This window comes from Manduca sexta, chromosome 18, assembly GCF_014839805.1.
Source record: "Manduca sexta isolate Smith_Timp_Sample1 chromosome 18, JHU_Msex_v1.0, whole genome shotgun sequence".
NCBI lineage: Eukaryota > Metazoa > Arthropoda > Insecta > Lepidoptera > Sphingidae > Manduca > Manduca sexta.
This window is the reverse complement of record NC_051132.1, coordinates 3253314-3272958: the sequence shown is the minus strand read 5'-3', so window position 1 is coordinate 3272958 and position 19645 is coordinate 3253314. Positions and strand designations below refer to the sequence as shown.

General features: G+C 35.5%; 2 protein-coding genes across 7 annotated transcripts in view; one reads left to right on the top strand and one right to left on the bottom strand.

Annotated features, from left to right (window-relative positions):
• Positions 1-6617, top strand: part of LOC115444254 (ABC transporter G family member 20) — an 83756-nt gene extending 77139 nt beyond the window's left edge. Inside the window, exons 11-16 of one of the 2 annotated variants that reach the window (XM_037440112.1) lie at positions 128-243; positions 425-495; positions 1804-1901; positions 3206-3373; positions 4107-4214; positions 4533-6617. In XM_037440112.1, the coding sequence (XP_037296009.1) occupies positions 128-243; positions 425-495; positions 1804-1901; positions 3206-3373; positions 4107-4214; positions 4533-4726 (755 nt within the window). In that variant the 3' untranslated portion in view covers positions 4727-6617. The remainder of the gene's footprint in view (positions 1-127; positions 244-424; positions 496-1803; positions 1902-3205; positions 3374-4106; positions 4215-4532) is intronic. The other variant, XM_030169956.2, reaches the window with a different exon arrangement.
• Positions 6618-7866: 1249 nt separating this feature from the next.
• LOC115444280 (lysyl oxidase homolog 2) lies at positions 7867-18816 on the bottom strand. 5 transcript variants are annotated; one of them, XM_030170002.1, is made up of 10 exons: positions 18671-18816; positions 17243-17459; positions 16494-16634; positions 15822-16075; positions 15327-15558; positions 12768-12919; positions 12043-12179; positions 11076-11233; positions 8573-8667; positions 7867-8043 (listed from the first exon to the last, which is right to left on the bottom strand). In XM_030170002.1, exons 2-10 carry the CDS (start codon positions 17421-17423, stop codon positions 7921-7923), a joined length of 1473 nt encoding a protein of 490 aa, XP_030025862.1. In that variant the 5' UTR covers positions 17424-17459; positions 18671-18816; the 3' UTR covers positions 7867-7920. The 5 variants fall into 5 exon arrangements, with proteins under 5 accessions (XP_030025862.1, XP_030025864.1, XP_030025863.1 ...); XM_030170004.1 differs by having other exon boundaries at positions 7921-8043; positions 17243-17506; XM_030170003.1 differs by having other exon boundaries at positions 7921-8043; positions 17243-17450.
• Between the last annotated feature and the right edge of the window lie 829 nt (positions 18817-19645).

The following is a 19645-nucleotide window of genomic DNA, read 5'->3' as shown; positions in this document are numbered from 1 at the left end:
ACATTTCTCGAAGATAACATGACACGGCCGCGTTACGCGTTTACACTATCATACAGAATAAGGGCCCTGGTGGCCAAATGAGTGTTACAGTCCAAATTTAACTTAAACTTTACAACTTTGTTAACAGATAAGCAGGTAGAATGGATGTTGAATCGTGATATCCAGCTGGCGTTCATGGAGGCGGCGGAATACCTGGCGAAGCTGTGCGACCTGCCGAAGAGGATCATGTCCATTCCAGTTTATGTCAGTACAAACTCACAAACTTAAACTTACCCTGTAAAGAAAAAAGCTGTATTTATGTAAAGAAAAAAAATGCTTATTTATATTGCGTCAAAAATTTTGTTTATTTAAGATTTCTTTTAAGATTCCGAGCTTAAAGGAGCTTTAAGAAAACAACTTTACTAATTCTTATTTCTTTTTTCAGTTCAACAAACCCATTTACGGGTTGGACGTGCCCAATTTCACGGATTTCGCAGGCCCGGGCGTTATTCTTACGTGAGTATGCATTCATAATTTTAGCACTTAATCTAGATAAGCTGGTATAGTGGCAGCGTATACCAGGTGGTCTGGCGTTCGATTACCAGGTTGGAAAATATTTCACATTTTTTAAGACAAATTTACTCTGGACTCGATACTTTATAAGGGTTAACACCAGAGTGTTTCCGCAATATGTCTGAAAAAGTGAAGTGAAAAAAGTGTGGGGTCAACGCCTACAACCCAGCCCCAACCCAATCATAGTAATTATTTTCCCTGCCAAAAAAATAAAACAAGAACATAGGAGCACCATATTATTAGGACATTAACAATTGCAGAACTTATCTTCAGACTCTCAGGCAATTTCGTACAAAAAATACATTTACATACTTTACGAACTTATTCTTTATGTTAAACATAAAAGTTTGTACAAAGCTGTACATAATAATGGCAGCATATTCGACTTTTATATTGTATCTCAACACTCCTATAGAATATTTATGTCAGTCGTTTCGTTTTTATGTTCAACGTAACCTATTGTTGAGTTTATTGTAAAGATTTGAGGCTAACCAAAATGATTGTTATGGGAATGAGAATGGGTTTTAGTTTGTGGGTCTTGTTATGCGAGTGTTGATCCATGGTCAGTGGCGTACCTCTGTCAAATTTGTGGAATTTTGTTCATTAAGCAGTAAAATTTTGGTAATTATCATTAAATAGTGCGAAGTTACGATGGCGAACCGCGCTGCGCCGATCGCTTACACCTTCCAGAGTCATGCCCAAAACGGTCTTCCTTCTGCAAATAAAAATATCATTACTATACTACACAGAACCAACGTAGTTACATAGATAAGCTTAATTCATTTTATTTTTAACATAAAATATGGTGGTGAACTTGGCATGGTGTCTTACTGAAATATTTAGATCAAAGTTTGCATGGTCTTTCATTTTAACAGGCATTGAAGTATCATCAAACAAATGGCCTACACTTTATAATGAAGAAAATATTCTATAATTTTTATTTTTTATATGGATACAGCAAGTGATCCCATTGCACCTGATTGTTAGTGAAGTGGAGTCCAATAGAAAGTCGACTGACGAGAGATGATTACCCCTCGACAGTCGACACAATTATGCCGGCCTGTTGGAACCCGATATACACAGGCTGATCCCGGAACGCGACACACTTACATAGGTCATTATGGCGGGTTTTAACATCTTGTTTACAGTGGTCGGTATCCGGATATAAAATATATCCTACCACCAGCAATACCTGATCAAACTTCTCGAAATTTTCTGTATATTTTGTATTAAATGTAGTGGTAATTTCAGAATCATTTTCTTCTTGGCTGTCGCGTTGACTTCTGGGTCTATGTTGGCTGAACGCAACGAGGGTATCCTGGAGAGGTCTTTAGTTTCAGGGATTACGGGTAAGTGAACTCTAACGCTCTATTCATAGAGATTAATTTAAATTGCAAGATTATTAATCCGTTTACAACATGTATATTAAAATGGTAAATGATAAGAATAATAAAATAAGAATGGAAGAAATTATAGTGTCTTTAATAACATTTAATTAGAAATGTTAACAAAATTATTATAAAGGTACAATTTCAAAAATCAAATAACTTGTTTTTTAAGACATAGGGTCGTGGCTACGTTGCTTTTCTACCATCGTAAACGCTAACGTTATGTATGAAAATGACGCATCCTAGCGATAAACTTATCGATAGGATCATATACAAATATTTTTCTATTTTATATTAGCGTTAACGATTGTAGAAAGGGATTCTCGCTACTATCCCTGTTAATATTATCCTTATAAGACAATCATAACTATGTAGTTTAGACATAGTTGCGAAAGTACACAAATTACAACATACTTTGATAACTGACGGTTTCCTTTTAGTTCGAGACGTTTGATTATGTTAAGAATAAAGCATAACAGTTAATTAAACGAACCATATTTAAGTGGTCTTTCGAGTCAAACTAGCGAAGGTTCCGCTCATTACCATTAAGGAAGGGTTGGCCTCCACCCCCTAATTGTACAGAACTGTAATTGCGTTTTTTACATCCGAACTGATAATGGCAGTTGGCTGAATAAAAATTAAGGAAAATGTTTCAGAATGTTAGGTGGAAAAACATTTTGTGTTTTTGGCATTCGTTGCTAATTCCTTTGCTTGTGGTTAATAAATGTAGATGATTATCACGGCACGATAAGATGTTTTATGAAAATATATTTTAAGTCTTATTAAAAGGTCGAAAGGTGTATTTTGTACGCAACTGGGCAATGATCATCTTATACGTGGATAAATATCGAGAATAACGGTTCCTTATATCGAATCACATTTATACACATACGATGTATACCGAGACAGCCCGACAAAATTATTATTATATGGGCAGCAGTGTCTTTTAGTTGATACTAAAGTCTATATTATTGTAATAATTTACTGAAATTATTTTGTGTACTTTTCCGAATTGGAAGTTGGCACTGACGTTACAATCCAAGACATGTTCTATCTGTGTGCTAATTCCATACGAATTCGTGCAGCATTTCTGCGTTTCTTCAACAAACCTCTATCATCTAAACAAGTTTTGTTACAATCCAAGACATGCCTTATATTCGGGGTACCAATTTTATACAACTTCGTGCAGCAGTAGTACGTTTCTTTTCAAACCTCCATGCAAACTTTTGAATTTATAATAGTAAGATTCACATTGATATCATCAGGTACTGAGATCCTGTTCTCCCACGTGATGGTACAAATGCTGGTGATGATCGCGCAGTCCGTCATCGTTCTGTTCCTTGGCTTCGTTGTCTTCGGCCTCACCATGACCGGACCTCTCGGATGGGTCACCGTCCTGACCCTGATCACTGGGCTGTGTGGAATGACCTTTGGTAAGTTTTATTGTAGAGGCGGAAAGGTCTCGGACCCATTGGAATCCTAAAACTCGTACAAAATAATAAAAGTTGTAGATTCGTCACCTATTCAAGTGCCCATTGATCCCCTGATAGGTTGTAAGTCAATGATCTGGGTGACTATTATTATGATAAAATTCCAAAATGTGAAGTAATCGGATGGGAAATGAGATATTGGATTTTAAAAAATCATGAATACGTTGAGTCAACAGGAGTGGTAAATTCTATCGCAAAAGGCTTGCAGTGGTACCACTTGCGATTTGATTGCCGTACAATCAATTATAATTTATCTCCTCTACCTTCAAATGTTCATATTCTTCGTTCCTTAAGGTTGATCCCATACAAAATACTACTGGCAGAAGATTCATGGGTAATAGTGATTAAGGTTATAGCTTAAGGTCCATTTTTCATACATTTTGTTTCAGCTTTAATCTGGGTAAAAATTTAATACGACGAAATTTTAAAAGCCGAAATATCCATGCATATTAATTATTTTTACGTTTTTCTTTCAACTGCGAGAACTAATCACTAACTAGACGTGAATTTAAATTCTTTACTTGTCAATACTTGTTTAGTTACCCAGATTAAAGGTGAAACAAAATGTATGAAAAATGGACCTTAAGCTATTACTTTAATAAATCAGTTTGCTTGTCTGCCTTTTGCCATGAAACATATTTTTAAAGCATCTAATGTGATGATGCATTTTGTACAGGTTTCGTGGTTTCGTGCATCTGCGACACCGATAGAACCGCTACGTACTTAGCGCTCGGCTCCTTCTTGCCCATGGTGCTGCTGTGCGGCATCATCTGGCCTGTTGAAGGTAAGTTCTTCCTTAGTTCTAGAAAATTCTAAATTCTAAAGATTAATTTTATGTAACTGATGAGACAAAGGAATTGCCTAATAAAGACTGCAAGGAAAATAGCAAGCTGGAATATGAAATTAATAAGAACTGCCTGTCAAAACATCAAAAAGCGATAAGTTTATAACACAACGAACCAAAATTATCTGATAAATTATTTACTTAAGTAAACATTTTGTAAGCCAGTAAAAATTACACGATATCCATCTCTGTGCAAAGAGTATTAGAGCTAGGAAGAGGATTTATTACCGTCTAACTTTAAATTGTTATTGATTCCAGGAATGCACATCGTCCTCCAATGGATAAGTTACGTCCTGCCCCTCACCAAATCGACGGAATCTCTTCGTTCAATGCTCCAAAGGGGATGGTCTATCTCTGTCCCCACAGTGTACTCTGGATTCATATCAACCGGTATTTGGATCGTGGTGTACCTTACGACCAGCATCCTACTCCTCAAATTCAAGAAGGGATGAACTGTTACCACAAATTAGATACAATAAAAGGTTTTGCTCAATTCCGTTTGTAGTTTAGACTGATTTTAAATAGGCTAGCAAATGCAATAATAAGTTTACTGCGTTACCAATTTTGTTACCAATAGTATGAAATGTGTATTTAAAAAAAAAAATTTAGTTCTTTTGTGGTGGGTCGTCGACTCTCTTGCAGTTGACGAGACGAAATTTTACGTTGACGTTAAAGTAATTTACACTACAGTTAATAGCTAATTAATTCATGAAGTTGCAAACTAGTTTAAGCAATGAGCAGAACAGTCTAAAAATCGATTCGTTCAAGGCTCATCACTAGTTAAGAAATATTTGGATTATAAATCTTAGTATGAAACTAAAATAGTAAACATATATTTTTATATAAAGTATAATGAAATCAATATTGTGACATAAAAGGAACGTGAATGAACACAATGTCTGAACCAAAAGCAATATTTCGTGCGTAGATGTACGACAATGACAGACTGTCAAACAGACTCGTGGCATTAATATTATCTGTGGGTTGGATCAAATACCTTGTAGGTACGTTTATTTATTTATGGAACCATCAAGGGTGTATAGCATTTAGATGTTTTGTAAATATTAGTTTGTAAGTTTAATTTGTAATATTGTCTTTATTAATGACTAACGTAGTAATATTTCCTTATTTTTAAATTAAAGTATTTTTCGAATTTTATCGGTGTTTGTATATTTTAATTTTCTCTTGACGTTTCGAAGACTTTGCAGCCTTCATGGTCATGGGGGGGACTGAGGTGTTGGTTATCCGCAAAGTCAAGGCTACAATATCTACATTTTACAATTATACAACTTTTTAAAATGCATGAATTTTGTAATCGAGCAACATTAAATTAATACTCTGAAGCTCTACAGATGGTTTCTTTAGATTAAAAACAAATATCGCAACGCCTCGATTTACAGAATTTAGGACGATTAAGCTGACGTTTAGCTTTCTAATCAACGCTTAAAGCGCTTAATTAGTGCTTTAGTATAATTAATTCAATTTGCTTCACCAGTTGAATTACGTGTCTGGCGATAAGTAAACGCAAACTTGATTTGCATGTTGTCAAAAAATTGAATTTATTGCCAAGATTTTTAAAGCACAGACACGAAAATAGAAAAATACTATTTTTTATCTGATATTTTTGCCTCGGAATGGTTTCTGTTCTACAAAAAAATAATCACATTTTTGATTTGTAGGTTTCACTTTCTCGAAAGATTATGTTTATGAAAATTCATTTTTATTTGGTCGTAAGTTAAATGAATTTATTTCTGAGATATGCGTGGGTTTTATTTGATCCATTAGTTTCACATTAAATACATTTACCGCTGAATAAATAATAAATTATAATCCAAATTTATTAACACTTTCAGACTGCGTAGGCAGATTCTAATGCCATTTTTAAGTATTACTTATATTGAGATATTTGATGAAAACGTAGTTTGAAGGGTAAGATACGCCTATGTTCAACAAGGGATTCTATATATGTTCAGGATAATTCATTTATTTTTGCCAGTCAGTGTATTGGAAAACTATGGTAGCTTACTATGAAGTACCTATTGGGTATAATTAGATACAGTTTTATCTTGTGATATTAAGAATGTATCTAGATTTATATCTAATAACTAAAATATGAAATTACAAGAGTCGAGCAAGGAATTCAAGAACCGGTCTATTTTCTCTCCCTTTTTATTTTAGTATATCTAGTTCTTCAGATGAAAACAATGAACAAGTCGTTAGTAAAGACGATAATTAGTGGCTAATTAATATTGTGTAGAAAAATAACAAGTTCTGTTTTCATAATTTTGCAATGACAATGTTGTGATAGTACGTTTAAGGGTGCAAATAAAATATTCAAGTAAACTGTTTTTTATTTATTAACAATCAAAAAATAGTAACGATAACAATGGAAATAGTTCGTCAGTTGCAATGGCGCAGTGAGTGGTAAGATTGATAAACGAAGTGCCAGGTTGCATGAAGTCAAATGGATTTCGGATCGCACAAATCATTATCTCGACGTGAGAATCGAACAATATTTAATAGGGTACCGGACTCATTTTTGTTCTTTACTGTTATCAAATATTTGCATAATATAAATTATAACACAGAAGGAATTATTAAAATCCGGTAAAAAATCAACAAGTTATAAGTCTTTGAATTTCGGTGGAAGGGGTAATTAACAAGAAACAGAAAAGAGACGAAATATCCACATGTGACGTCATCAGGAATTACGACGCGTGCGAAAAAAAGAGGTGAAGCGATATCCCCACATCGCGCCCACTTCTGCACGTTACAATATTTTAAATATGAATTACTCGCTCATTTTTTAACCAATTGTTATGCAGTTTTCGCAGGAGTGCTTCTTTTTCGTATTATTAACCATTACATATAGAATAATGTACAAAATCAAGCATAGGCCGGTCCCCTATCGGAGTCCTGTCACTCAATGCGTCATCCAGAAAAACTCCAAGAAGATAATAAATATAATATTGATTAGGGTAATGTATTCAAATAGAGTAATGCACATATATGTATAGTTAATCTCCTCTTGTTAGTTTTACCATAATTTCTCAGTGGGGTACATAAATATACCAACGACTAATATAAAATTTTATTCCGGGACACAAGTACCGTTTTATATCCCTGGATAAAGAGCCTATAGTATTCAGGAGTAATGTAGCTTCCTGTTAGTGAAAAAAAAAACAAAATCGATTTAGTAGTTCCTGAGATTAGCGCGTTCAAAGAAACACTTCGGCTTTATAAATTAGTATACATTAAATAACACTCTTCTGGTGACAGTCAAGCTTTTAAGAGCTCTATATTGTTATGTATAAATTAAAGAATACCTAAAATGTTGACACGTAGTAGTTATCTAAGTTTTACTTCCGACTTCCAGATACTGTGTGTTGTGCTCCGGTTTGAAGGACATTATAGTTAGTATAATTACTGGATATAATAAAACTTAACATCTCTCAGGATGGCGAGCGCAGTGGAATACCAAACAATACTTTATAATTTAAGGTTTGGGATGGTGTTTCTACTGTTTATGGGCCGTCGTATCGCTTACCATCAGGCGAACGGCAAGCTCGTCTCGTCATTCAAAGCAATAAAATTTATATATTATATAGATCTATATTGACTTAGTAATGACTGAGTTGATTTTAGTCTAAGGTCTTTCAAGTCTGCAGCCGAAGACCGCGGCGTAGGTTTCTGTGAGCCGGAGTTGGCAGGAGGCTGCGTTGTTGTGGTAGCTCTGCTCAGGAACCCGAGCGTGGGGGTTCACTGACACCTGGAAAAAATTGCTACTTTTTATGCCGGCAAGGTACCGAGTGCCACTGCACCCCATGGTGAGTACTGCGATCAAACATAATCAGGACAACAAGAAGTTTCCTTCGCTAGATTATCGGCTTGTTATTTAGTTAGGTACGCTATACTACAACACGCTAAATCAGTTTTTTTATAAACAAGTCTGTTACTTAATACTTAATTACTCGGTTCAGTAACTCAAATCAGTGCCGCACCATCAGACCGAATGGTTTGCCAGCATATGTGTTCCCTCCTTCCTATAATTTGGGGTCCTTCATGCGTAGGTTGAAGAAGCAATTATGCAGTTCAGCATGACTGCCGACCGTCCGAGGATGCTACTTTTTAGCCGATTGGCACCTTTTTTAGGCTTCACTTCGCTTATCAGGTGCAGTGAAGTCTTTATCAAGCTCCGATAAAAAAAGTGCAAAAAAGCATTTTATCAAAGAAATTCAAGCACAATAACCGTCTTACTCATAGTATGCTTAATAGGCCATACCTTGTATTAACCGTACCTTGAATCTGTAATCTCCGGGCGCGACATCCGTCACATCCACCCACTGGCAATCTATGTTGTACTGGTACACATCGGAACAGTTGATTGAAATGCCTGGAACATAGACAGTTTTATAGACAATTGTTTCGGTGGCGTAGTTATTGCGTGAGCGGAACCATTGCTCGGAGATCTCGGGTTGAAATATCGGGTGGCTGAAATTTGTGCCCAACATTGTGTTAGGCTCGCCTTATATCAATGCATTAGAAGTGTTTCTGGCTATCCTTTCGGGGTTAAAGGCTAGTGTGTGCGTGTGTATTCCACAAATTGTTGGTGGTAGGATATATTTTATATCCGCCCGGATAGCGATCAGAGTACCCAAGGTGTTAAAACCCGCCATAGTGACCCACGTAAGTGAATCGCGTTCTGAAATCAGCTTGTGTATATCTGGTTCCAACAGACCGGCATAATTGTGTCAACTGCCGAGGGGTAATCGCTCGTCAGTCGACATTCTATTGGCCCCAACTCCACTTACCATCAGGTTCATTGGGGTTTACCTTGCACGTATAAAAAAACTGCCTTAAAGGATTACTTGATATTTTTTTATACACAAAAGTTGGTCTAGAACTATCCAACCGAAGAATCTTAGGATTAAAACTTCCATTACTCTTCCACAATAGGTGCCAAAGCAATTGTACATTCTCATTTTCTTTATCTTTGATAGTTTGTTCATTCCAAGCTTTTATAGATACAATTAACTTCGTTACACTGTTTTTATTGCATACAAGGGAATGCTCTTTGTCTCATTACTTTGTCGGGAAGATTTTTTTAAAAAATTGCGATTTAAAATGTTATCGTTTGTACCAACAAAGGTTTGGAATATTTTTATTTTGCATTCAGTTGAAGTATAACATCGCTCATTGTTATGCGGGACTTGTTTAAACATTGTCAAAGAACTTTGCTTTAGTTAAGTTTAATTTTCTGTGAATTGTTCATGTTACTTTTTTCCCAGAAAGATATAGGCAGTGAGACTGGTGCAACTACAGTTTATCAAAATTTATTGCCGTCCTAAAAGCGATCCAAAGATTTTATAGAAATACCATTAAGGCATTGTTTTTTATTAACTATTCTAAAAAGTGTATACAAAGCCTGCTTTTTCCCCTAAAGATATAGGTAGAGAGACTGTTGCAACTACAGTTTATCAAAAAATATTTCTGTCCGAAAAGCAATCCATTGACTTAATAGAAATACCATTAACGCATTGTTCTTTATATCAATTGATTTTTATTAACTATAACAAAATGTGTACACAAAGCCTTTATTTGCCAAATGCCAATGCATCGCTTTTAAAATCGATACTGTTACGTTCGTAGGCTCGCTCGCTATTTTTATTTTTTTTCAAACGTGGACGTAACAGCATTACGTAGTCAAATAACTGCCCTGTATCCAGCAAAATCTGTATTAAAACTACTGAAATTTCATTTATAGACAAAAAGTAGAAAGAAGTAAAACGATTTATTAGTCGCAGTCGCAACATAAATAAACATAATATTATAGTAATGATAATATATGAAGTCTACCAATCCGCACTAGGCCAGCGTGGTGGACTAAGGCCTAATCCCTCTCAGTAGTAGAGGAGGCCCGTGCTCAGCAGTGGGCAAGTATACATTACAGGGCTGATATTATTATTATTATTATATAATGATAATATCAGCTATATATGATGCACTGTCCCACTACTGGGCCGGGCCTCCTTTACTAATGAGAGGGATTAGGCCTTAGTCCACCGCGTTAGCCTAATGCGAATTGGTAAACTTCACACACCCTCAAAATTCCTATAGAGAGCTTCTCAGGTGTACAGGTTTCCTCACGATGTTTTCCTTCACCGTTAAAGAAAGCGGTAATTCACAAAGAATACACACATAATTTTTAGAAAATTGTGTGCCCTTGGGACTTGAACCTGCGGACATTCGTCGTGCGGACATTCGACAAACATAGTAGACATAAATAGCAAATAATTAAAAAAAATGGTTGGTCGGGGCTGTGACCAGTAGGTGACCACTCAGTATAATTATTTCAGTATAATAATATAAGTTCTGAGCTGATATGCTTTTACTAGGTGGTTATTTTTTCGTATGTAACAGTCCGTCTTGACGCATAATCTATTTTTGCTGGCAAACACTGTGCAGCAGTGGCGAAGGGTGAAATTTTTCGAAAGAGAACTCGACACAATATGGATATGCTTAAAACGCGGTCTGCAAATCGTTCTGATGATAATTAGATGCTACATAAAGGAAAACCGGTAGGAATCGGGTTATATGGACCCTTTACCATTCATATGCAAGTTGTCTTGTTTCAATGACATTATAGCCTCTATAAATGGTTATTCTTTTGATAGCATTGAATTACAAGTTTGATTTTTTCGTAGCTGAAAAACCGTAGACCCAAGTACATGAATTAAATTTTTACTTGGCAACCTCTACGCGGTTTATAATATACAACTGAGATTAAGCTAGTCAAAATACCTTGATCTCCATAGTTCTTGCAGGAATATTGCTTGTCGATTCCTGGCTGACAGGTATTGTCTTCTAAACAGAAGGACGCCTTGTGACCCTCAGCGACTCTACGGCCGGTGTGGTCTAGCACATCGAACGTGGCAAACACTTCCATGCTGTGGTAATGCCTAGGGAATAAGGTTTAAAATCTAGATTATAAATGGATGGCTATACGCCCAAACAGATAAAAGATGACCTAACACCGCCAGTGCCGTAAATTTGCTGAGCAAAAATGTAGTAAGGATGCCTCGTGTATTGCGTACGCGATACGACCATTGCAACGTTTAGGTTTTGAGTACGAATCTCGGGTTTCGGTTTTTTTGTTCAGTTTCATCCCGGAGTCTGGAATTAGTTAACGATATGGCGATAGGCTCGGCCCCTATCACATCATGTGACGGGACTTATATGGCAAAAAGTCGGTCACCTCTGCCCACTCTTCAGACACAAAGGCATATTTATGAAAAACATATTCACAGTGAATTGTAAGTACCTTGCAACTGAATTATTGTAATGGCCCTATCGTATATACCAGAAAGGTTCCCATATATCTTTCAAACAAACAGGAAATGTTTATTCGTTCTATTTCCTGTTTTCTAAACATATATTTGTAAACAAGTTATTTAATTTCAATCAAAATTGACATTAGTCAATAAGCTTCAAAAAAAAAATTCTAACAAACCAGAGACATAGTTATTTAATTGTTTAATCACTTTCAAAATCGTCTAAACATATAAAAGACTTAAGAAATACATCGAAATCATTATTTAATAGATATTATATATACCTACAGTAAAATACGAATATTTGATGCACACCTGTTTCAATAAATATAAATAACAAAGTGATTACTGACTTACCAGTACGTTAAAAAAGGAGTTTATTACAAACATCATCATAGTTTCCCATTATAAAGACATATATATATTTAGATACCTACATATGACAGAGATGCCATTGCCAAAGATGCTTTGGTAGATAGGGTCTGAAGTCCGCGTTGCCTTTGTTCAGCGAAGACGCTGTGAAGCGAAGCAGCCGACGAGTCTCAAACTGCCAGTCGGGGTTGTGTTTCTGAATCTGAGGAAGCATTGTACATACCTATAGAACTATTTTATTTTATAAAGATATACCCCCTTATTCATAGACGTTATTTATCTAAGGATGGAGCATTGCTGTGATAACAAATCTGTTTCTCAGTCACTACGGCATGGCAGCCTTCGCAGTGCGTAGACATAACTCCGCGCCGTTGTGATTGGCTAATATTGAGATATAACTTGAACTAGTTAGCTGTCAGATAAACAAAGCTGAGAAATAGACTTGTTATAACAGCAATGCTCCGTCCTTTGATAAATAACGTCTATGAATAAGGGGGTTAGAGTTTATATTTTTATATTAGCGTAATTAGTCATCTCGTTGGTTTAATAGTGTACAGGGATGGAGGATTTTGGTTTCTATTCTCTGGTTGAACACTGTGTGAATTTTTTGCCCACTTAATCCCAAAGCTGTGGTTGATATCAACCGATCGACTACAAAATTAGGTCAAATCCTTCTGGTATCATATACAATGTTTGTTGCATCGACCCCACTTTGGGGTGTAATACAAGCAAGCAGTAGAAAAGTAGGATTACTAAGATTAAGAAAAGTAGAATAACTGAGATGATATACCTCGTAAGCCGATTTGCTCAAGCAGTTTTCCTCCATAGCGCACTGTAGTTGGAACATCATGACATCTTGCAGATGGGCAGTACGTTCGATTACCATCGAGTCTAGTTCTAAATCTGCCAATTCATGAGAGCAAACGACAGCTGCTACATGTTCTGGAAAGTTAAACATTCCAATGTTAAAAGCAATAACCTATTTACATTTACAGCTTAAGGTTTAGAACATGAATTCATAAGTAGGTAAATTCTACATTATATGGAATTCATAAGAGTAGCTATGGAAACATTAACTAATAATATATTGCCTATATGAATTACCTATACATAACAATCTATATTTGAATTAGCTATATGACAATGCAAATACAATGGTATTGGGTGTAACTGCTGTAAGATTATATTTAATAAATAAAAAAATATTTATAAGGGTCATTTTCACATTGCATTACTATACTAAATGAAACGACGTGCTATCTTCTTGAAAATGACATTTGACATTAAGTTACTCAGTAAGCTAAATAGGTTATTAACGGTCTTCTTAAACTAGTCGATGGTAGAAAAACGTAGTCTTTAGATATAATTTTAGGTCTCTCTTCGATTATTTATATTATTACGCAGCATCCTCAAACTGAAACAATGAGTTTTAGGTTCAATTCTCAAGGATGTTATTTTCGAAAGTATAATTAAATCACACGAAAATGACCTTATGTGTGCATATTTTGTGATTATGATATAAGATCGGAAATCAAAAGCAATAAATAATAAATATGTTTTAGTATCAAGAGAACATCCAGCTCAATAGCATGTTGTATTACGTGAATCTAGAAACACATTGTAACTAATTATGTATAACATAAAAGGCTGGTTCATTCGAGGCACTACCATTGTCAGAGAAAACCGACGTCAAGTAGCAGGGAAAAAACAAGCGTGGCTTTTCCACACTCGTTTTTATTGTAAATAAAAGAAAAGGTTAGAGAGCTAAACTAGTGCAATAATATTTTTTGTTATTTTTCTATGAATAAAGATGCGATTACTACCTTTTGTTAGCGGTTTTATCTGCATGAATTTGGCGCATGAATATTAAAAGTGGCCCATGTCCTTTCTAGAAAACTCGAAAACTCGAAACGAAATTTCATCAATATCGGTTTGAGGTATTTTTTTAAAATGGTTTTGAATGACGAGACGAGCCTGCCGTTCGCCCGATGGTAAGCGATATGACCGCCAATAAACACCACAAACACTATTGCGCTCGCCATCCTGAGACACGAGATGTTAAGTCTTATTATCTTCAGTAGTTACACTGGCTACCGTGTCCTTCAAACCGAAATACAACAGTGACTAAACTCTGCTGCATGGCGGAGAAATAGACATTGCGGTGGTACCAAACTAGGCAGACTTTCACATATGAGACACCTACCACCAATGAGTTGAGGTTTGCCGTGAAGGCGTTACAGACAGACTTTACTTTTGCATGTTATTAATAAGGGTGCCTCTTTAGTATTAACGGAATTAGTTTTAAAAAATAAAGGACCACAATTAATCTAACTAGGTCATTTATATATATATCATATTGGCTTTTGGAGAAATCTTTTGATAAAATGCTATTACAAATACTTATAATATAATCACATTTAAATTTAGCGACGAAGTTCAAAAGCTCTTGAATTGAATGAAGAAAAGTTGCATTACATTGATTAACGACAAAGAATTACAATGAACAAATTTAACCAATCTTTCTTACAATAATTTAAAACGCATTTATCTTTATTTAAGTGCTCTTACTAATTATTCTAATATTGTCTTAATTATGTTTTTAATTTAATTACTTTAAATAAATAGAAAAATGTCCGAAGAATTTCTAAAAGCACTTTTGCAATTAGAAACGCCTTCGCCTAATAAAGCTTGGGTTTTGCGTTCAATTCCATTGCTAATTTAGAGGTGGATTATGCTCTGACATTTTAAATAATTTGGATTGTAATGACGTACTTAACAATCGCCAGAATTATTTTTTAGTAACTAATATTGGTAGGGAGATAATGTAAGTAAGCTAAACTAGATATATTTAGTGTTGCGTACAATAGTGACCCCTAAGTATGAAATTCGAATTGTGAAATACACAGGTGCACTCTCTATCCTTCACTCTCATAGTACGGTGGGAAGACAATTCGTCGTGACCAGAGAGTGATCAGGTGCAGGACCAACGGCTTTACGTGCGTTCCGAGACACTATAGTATCATACCGCCAACTTCCTGATTCCGAGCTGCGACTGAGTAATTTTTAAGATGGAAAATCCTCAAACGTCGGGAGAAAATAATAATATAAAAAACCGCGATAAAATCCGTTAAATAGTTTTTAGTTTTATTTCAATGTCTAACATTCGCGTAAACATAAGAAATCATTATGGAAAATCCTACTCAGCTATTTTGGCGCGACCCGAGGTTCGAACCCAGGACCTCGGCGCGGTATTCATACTTACATCTTGAACGCATTAAAACTACGCCATCGAGAAAGCAAACTGATTAAAAAAAATATCAGATCTATAATAACTTAAACCAAACCGTACCATTTTCTCTAGGACAGAACACTTTCCCGTACTGTTGATGCCTGCAGAAAAATAAATTCGTTTCGTTTCCCTCGCATTCAACGCCATTCAAAACCAGCTTGGAACTGCCGAAGTAATCTGTTTGAAGAGCTTGTACCGCATGACCAAGAGCTAGGTGACGGCATACAGCTAAGGCTTCATATATTGTCCAGCCTTCAGGGCAGATGCTGCCCCAGGTACCATTGTGGTAGATCTGGGAGAGATGGTCAGTTTAAATGAGTCTTGGTGGTGGTTTACTTAGAAATCTTGTTTAAATAGAAGAAAAGTAAGGACGGTTGTATATTGGAAATTTGTAGTTTATCAATTATAGATTTTTTCTTGAAGTCGGACGTTAGAATAAACTGGTTATACATAACATCTTCGTTCTTTGTCAATGCGCAGTTGCATAAGTGGGCATTGCGAACATATTCAAAACATTAAAATTTACTTCACTAAGAGTGTAGCTCCATATCTCACCTCAACTCTTCCTTCTAAGTTACTTCTCCCACCAGCCAATCTCAAGCTTGTAGTCCGAACATCCAGAATATCAAGTAATTTAGCTCCTTTCTCCTTTATTTGTTTAGAAGGAACGCTGTAATCATCTTTATCTACGCACACGACTCCAGCAGCCTCACTGGCATCGCAGTCTGAGGATCCCCAGCCAGTGAAAATACACTGTGCTAGTGATGTCTCATCACCTTGACATACTACGTCATCCATCCAGTATTTCCCTGAAAAATAATTTGAATTATTGATATAATAGTACAGAATCTTCAGAAAATCTGCGGAAAATAATTGGAGTTTAAATGTTGTTGATTTATTTTTTGTGATTAATTTGTGAGCGTAAACAACCACACATCTACGGCTTTTATCGCCGAAGGGTATAAGCGGAATTGGTGCACTCATTTTCCACCGCATGTATACCATCCCATTATGTATTAGAGAGCGAGCCTATCGCCATATCGGTCGGGCTGATATTGAGTAGAAAAATCCAACATCACTTTGCCCGACCCGGGTATCAAACTTGAGTCAGCACTACAGTCGTACTGTATATCTATCTACACCACCGAGGCAGAAATAAGCTCAGGTATCGAGATAAATGACACGTTAAGTAAAATAATAAACCAATATCTAAATGACATCACTTACTAACAGCTTCTCCAAACTCGCTTCCTACCGTGGCGACTCCTGTCTTGTTAAAGGCGTTGCAAACTACGCGAGCTGCAGCATCATCCCAGGAGTCGTCGCAGACAGCTCCCCATTGCCCAGCGTGGTAAATGTAAACATTACCTGGAATATATTTGCTTGGTAACAGGATCTTTGCAACCGTAATTGGCTAACTCATATAATCACATTTTAGGATTTGCAGTATTTCCCAAATGTAGTGCTCGATATTCGACCATTAATTTAATGCATTTTTAATGGTAGTATGCATTTATCATTTTCACATATTATTATAATAAATGAATAATCACTCTACTTAAGCATTCAGTATTTCACCACGACCTATCACTGCGAAATATGTATTAACGTCAATTTCATTTCAGGTATTTTACTTAATTTCCAATTGAATTCCGTGATTATTTAAAAATGCCCATGAGGTGCTTGTTTTTGTTAATACACGATGTTTATATTTTATTCATGCAATCTTAATTCATAATTATCATTATACACAGGATGACAAAAATCTTAATTAGTCAGTCTTAACAATTTTAATAATTATTCTTTTAATTTTTTTACTTTTGTATTTAGGACAACCCAATATATACTAACAACAAAGACATTAAAGTATATAGTTATTTAACTAACAAGAATCTCTTCCCCCGTCTAGAGTATAAACCTAATCCATAACATCATATTTCAGTATCCATAAACACAAGCTTGTAATGTAAACTTACCTTCGTACTTGTCTGCGCCTCCGACCAGCCGTAGCTTTCCCTCCAAATGCTTCCGTTTGTTCAGCAGTTTTTGAACGAACGCCGCCCTCGCAGCCCTCTCACTCTCACTCACATCTCTACTTAGCACTCCCACCGTTTGTATTAACAACGCCAATAGTAACATCAAGTTTAATTTCACCATCTTTGTTTATCACTGCATCTGCTACTTCTATAAACACTAATGCAGTTTCTTAATTTATACTTTAATGATAAGTATTTTTAATACTTTGTTAAATTTGGAATCGAAAAAGAAAATACTGATAAAAGTGTTTTTGGCAAGACCTTGTCAATAAATAATCTCAATAACTTCTGAACATAGAAAAAAATATTACGTAAATCCTGTAGGCAAGGAAACAGATTTTGTATAAACGTATATGCTTTAAGGAATGGTAAGTTTAATATTATTTAAATGTGTTAGGCAAATCCGGGTGCATTAGTGTATCGATGTTCATAATATTCCTTCAGGAATTCCAGAGTGTAATTATTAAAAACTCTGTATTTAATTTACTTGACTAACTATTTATTCGGTTATTACTGATTATTTAATTATTCAATTAGTCATAACTGACTACATAGTTAGTCAAGAAAATTAAATACTACTAAGTTATATTAGGCCCAAGTGTCATAAGCTATTTTTTTCACAGGAAGGACCTGTAACTCAGACGAAACCGCGAACAAAAATCATTACTTATAATATCTACTAATTCTTTTGTTAAATTCCGTATCTAACCTATATTGAAGCTACTTCTTTGAAACGTGGTTGCAACTGCATTTGACAGCCTTTTGTATCTTACTAGACAACGGCTAAAAAGTTGAACAAAAGGGGATAAAGATACTATATATAGTCTTTTTTAAAGTTTCCATCTTCTATCTAATACAAACTGGGATATTTCTATGAGTTCATTGAAAAAGATTTCAGAGCTTCTATCCGTAAATAATTTCAAACACGATCTAAATTAATTTGCTACATAATTAGATAACAACACTTAATTGATCTAATGCCAGGAAACAAATTCATGCAAATGGGGAGAAGGAATCTCAGAATAAAATAAGTAGGACTCAGAGAATTGGTACCGAATATTAAGTCCAAAAGCTAACTAGCCAAAACATCATCAGTCTTACTTATAAAAATTTCGCAAAGCTATGCTTAGTTGAAATACAAATTTACTCGATCAGCTGTGAGTCAAAACCCGCCATCTTGCCTCTTAATAAGGTTTAAACTAGGAACCGGTGATGTTTTTGACAGCTATTTAAGCAATTCTTAACCAAGTCTTAACGCTAAAACAAGCTTTTAAGTAAGACTGCATATTATCGTATATGCTTCCTGGTATATCACGTGTAACTTATCACTATCACTTCAAATAGGACTTCGTTTCAAAATTTTCTTACGCATCCAAATCCTGTATTCCGAATACAACAAACTAATTTAATTTTAGCATTTACAGATTTTGTATTTTCAATGGCACACTGTGATTACGGAACACCTATTTTTATCGAGGTGATGTTTGTCTGAAATGTTAAGGACGACTGATAGAATCGCGTAGTGGTCTAATTGTTTTGAATTGTATTCGTTATAATAGTTCAATGTCAGTGTGATGATAATTTAGACTCATGTGGCACAGCAATGTGCTTCTTAAGGCGAATATGATAAGGAACAGTCCAGAAGAAACTTCAGTAGAATTAGATGCATATCCTTTATAAAAAAAGTGGAAATAGCAAGCTGTTCAGAAACATCTACAATATTTTTAGGCGTACCGTAATCTCATTAATCTTTTAATTCCCAAGAGCATAGCTTCAAAAATGTTGCTGCTCTCAAACCCAATAAGGTACCTATTTAGCTATCGAGAAACTTTACTGATAGTCGACATGACAACTCCATTTATGATCGTACGAAAAGTGAAGTGTAGGTATTTGACGATACTAACCGATTTTTCTTACCCTAGTTACTTCCAATTTCAGGTATAGCTTGATTCTACCCTAGCGTACATTTTGGAAGTACCAAAACCAGACTCCAGTTTCCAGGAAATCTATAGGAGAGGCATATGATGAGAAGTGGATTTGATGCCGCTGATAATGTTTGAAACATAAACTGAATCAAATTCGTTTGAACTATAATTAGAATGTATCAGGTGTAAGTCTAAACGCCGAGCTCCTTACCACGTGATTTATAAGTTTTTTGGAATAGTGCCTAGCGGTTCATTAGTTCTAGAAACAACTGTGCAATGGGGCTCTTCGTCACCCCCTACGAGAATTAACGGAGCAATTGCTACGGGGTCTCACTTCTTGAGGGGGCACAATGAAGAAAACATTACGTTTCGGCACTCAGGTAATAAGCCCTTGCTAGAAACTGTCACCAAGAGCCTC

What these genes read in the sequence shown, in the direction of transcription:
- LOC115444280 (XM_030170002.1), bottom strand. Translation starts at nt 17,423, where the DNA reads ATGGTGAAATTAAACTTGATGTTACTATTGGCGTTGTTAATACAAACG. An exon ending in CGAGTTTGGAGAAGCTGTTA is followed by an intron (nt 16,076 to 16,493) that starts GTAAGTGATGTC and finishes ATTATTTTTCAG; the next exon opens with GGAAATACTGGATGGATGAC. An exon ending in CAAGAACTATGGAGATCAAG is followed by an intron (nt 8,668 to 11,075) that starts GTATTTTGACTA and finishes TCTATGTTCCAG; the next exon opens with GCATTTCAATCAACTGTTCC.